Source organism: Frankliniella occidentalis, unplaced genomic scaffold (genome assembly GCF_000697945.3).
Source record: "Frankliniella occidentalis isolate FOCC.00 unplaced genomic scaffold, Focc_3.1 Scaffold247, whole genome shotgun sequence".
In the NCBI taxonomy this organism is placed as follows: Eukaryota; Metazoa; Arthropoda; class Insecta; order Thysanoptera; family Thripidae; genus Frankliniella; species Frankliniella occidentalis.
This window is the reverse complement of record NW_026267373.1, coordinates 125,098-127,928: the sequence shown is the minus strand read 5'-3', so window position 1 is coordinate 127,928 and position 2,831 is coordinate 125,098. Positions and strand designations below refer to the sequence as shown.

Sequence of the window (2,831 nt, the reverse complement as noted above, 5' to 3'; positions counted from 1 at the left end):
TTGCACGGTACGCAGAGCTAAAGCCATGCTTGTTGTCTCGGGTGATAGTGATCATTGTAATCACATTTGCGTCACAAAGCATCTCGGCGAGCAAGGTAAGCCTGCTCGCTCCACTTCGCGTAAGCTTGCAAGTGTGCGTATGTGGCAAAGCAATAGTCTGCTGGCTAACAAGAGTTGTGCGGGGAGTGCTCCTGTAGGGGCGCGGCGGGCGTATACGGGCCGCAGAGCCGGGGAGAGCAGTGCGGGACTGTAACATCATTTACTGTTCTAGAGAAACTGTCAGAACTGTGCCGTGCGCGGCCGAGTGTACTCTCTCTCTCTCTCTCTCTCTCTCTCTCTCTCTCTCTCTCTCTCTCTCTCTCTCTCTGTGCGTGTGAGAGTGAATGAGAGAGAAAGAGAGCGAGTGAGAAAAGTGGGGGCGGGGGGGCTGAGCGACAAAACAACTGTAGGTAGCGCCACACGTACGTTGTATATCTATCCGCGGTAACTTCGCTTCGGGGACGGAGGCCGCGCGGGCGACAGCCAACCTGCCAGCGCCAATCTTGCGCTGAGCCGCGTCGGTGACGAGAAGAAAACAGAAAGAAACCAGGGGAAAGCCGCAAAGAGAGTGGAAAAGGGACGGATCCGCCGGAAAAAGGAAGAAATTCGTTACTTCGGCAGAGCATCGAGATGGCGGGTTCTCATCTCGTTCGACGGCGCACCACGAAAAACAGTAACAAAACGAATTAGATAATGATATCATCCTGCACGACCGACTGCGGTGCTCGCCATTGAGTACGAAACACACAATAATGTCAGAGTCACAACATCATGATTGATTGATTGATTGATTGTTTATTGTTTAAAGTACTGTACATAAGGACTTAAGAGTCCCGATCGCGTACAATACCGCTCTCGAAAACATAGAAATAATATGAGAGAGATGCCTGGAAGTCTTTCATTCTTTGTCCGTGGACAGTGTGCAGTGAATGGAGATAGAGATAAGGAGCCGGAGGCTCGGTACGGATCATCCAAAAAGTACTCCGCCGTAGACGTTACGAGACAGCTCACGTAGCTCCGTGCGCCTACGCGAGCTGGTCAGAGCGCCTGCTAGGTAGGCAACATCTCGCCTGCAGCGCATGCGTGGACTGCGGGGTGGCCTACCCCGAGTCTCGCAGGCGCCCAGCTCTCCCGTCGTCATTCGCCGATGACGAAGATTCTGCGGAGAACGGAGAGGTACTTTCTGAACGATCCTCTAATTAATTTGCGAGAATCGCGTGGTGGCGTGGCGTGGCGTAGCGCGGGCTGCACACCGGCCACGCCGCGGCCGTCTAGACAGGGGCGGTATTGATTGCCGTCGGGTCGACCGCCGGCCGGGACGTTCGCCGGCTCGCTCGCACGCACACTCACACACCACAACGGTACGACCCCCTCGGCCCCGCCAATACTTTTTATTCCCCTCCGCGCCGCCGCCGGCTCGTTGTGGTTTAAGTAATTCATAAACCTGCAAAAGCGCCGCAAAGGTGAAGGGGGAGGGGGGAGGATAGGGAGCGAGAGGTAGGAGGTTGGGGAGGAATATGACGTCGTGACAGCCCTCTGCGTCGCAACCGTCCCCGTGGTGATGGCAAGCACTAGGCGGGGTAGTTTTTGGCCCCCGGGGTTTGGATACAACGGCACCACTTCACACACACACACACACACACACACACGTGATTTATCTCCCCGCGCGATAGAGCCTCTCACCAAGGACGAGAGCCTCCTGAGCTTGCTGGGCATGCGGTGAAGGGTGTGCGGCTTGGCGCAGGTGGAGGCCTTGGTGATGGACGCCTGGGGCGTCATCGGCGGCCTCAGGGGCACGGGGGAGTCGCCGCCCCCGCGGGAGGAGGACCCTCCGGCGGCGCCGACGACGCCCCGGCCCGCGACCACGTAGCTCCGTAGCGACGAGGCGCGGGAGGCGTCGCGACGGAGCACGGCGCGCACCCCCATGGTGGCGGACGACGCGGGGGGAACGTCAGCGGCGAGGTCACCAGCAGGCCGTCAACCGGTGGCACCGGCGGCCAGGGCGGTGACCGGTATCGCTCATCCGCACGCTAGCGACACGACCGGGTCACTATCGGGCCGGGCACCGGCGCCGGCCGCCGGGGTGGCCGTCGAGCCCCACCGCGGCCTGCCCCGCCCCGCCGCGCCCCGCCCCGCCGAGGGCAGAGAGGGGGCGGTTATCGACACTGCTCCGCCCGCCTATTGGGTGTGGCTCGTGTCCAGCGGCCGCCGCTCTGCGATGCAAGCGCGGCTGGCAGCGCGCCCGCGCCAGGCCTGACCCCGGCCTTGCCCAGGCATCCGTCAACGTTAGTTGGCTGCCGAGGCCGTCTTGATTAGGGTGGACCAACACAACAACAGGGTAACAAACCGAGAATAAAACACCTCCCTTCACTCTTTTATTACCCATCCCTTTTCTCGGTGAGGTTATTCTTTTTGCCGTCAGTAAGTTTCGTAACCTGAAGTGTTCTCTGGTCAATATATGCTACTTCACTGGGAATAGTCGTTTGATTTACATTATAATTGTCACGTGAATGGCAAACGCAAACTGCTTACAAAGTAACAAAGTGGAGAAAGTTCTTTTTCCAAGTCAAAGAGGATTCAAGGCCCAAAAGCGCGTGCAAAAATGAGTCCTACAAAAAGTCAATACAGAAAGGCGTCCTCGATCGAAATGATTGATCCGGAACACATCCTAAAATTCAACGACGTGTGAGGGGGCGGGCGCCGCGCAGGCGGCGGAGTAGAGAGGAGCTGCCTTCCAGTGCGGCTTATTGTGATGTACAGTCAACAACAAATCACTCGGCAATCCCTCTCCC

At 58.1% G+C, this 2,831-nt stretch overlaps 1 protein-coding gene across 1 annotated transcript in view; it reads right to left on the bottom strand.

Moving 5' to 3' along the window:
* The window catches only part of LOC127750732 (dipeptidyl aminopeptidase-like protein 6), a 53,677-nt gene extending 51,576 nt beyond the window's left edge, over positions 1-2,101 (bottom strand). Inside the window, exon 1 of the mRNA XM_052273100.1 lies at positions 1,723-2,101. Coding sequence (XP_052129060.1) covers positions 1,723-1,965 — 243 coding nt within the window. The 5' untranslated portion in view covers positions 1,966-2,101. The remainder of the gene's footprint in view (positions 1-1,722) is intronic.
* Positions 2,102-2,831: the final 730 nt, after the last annotated feature.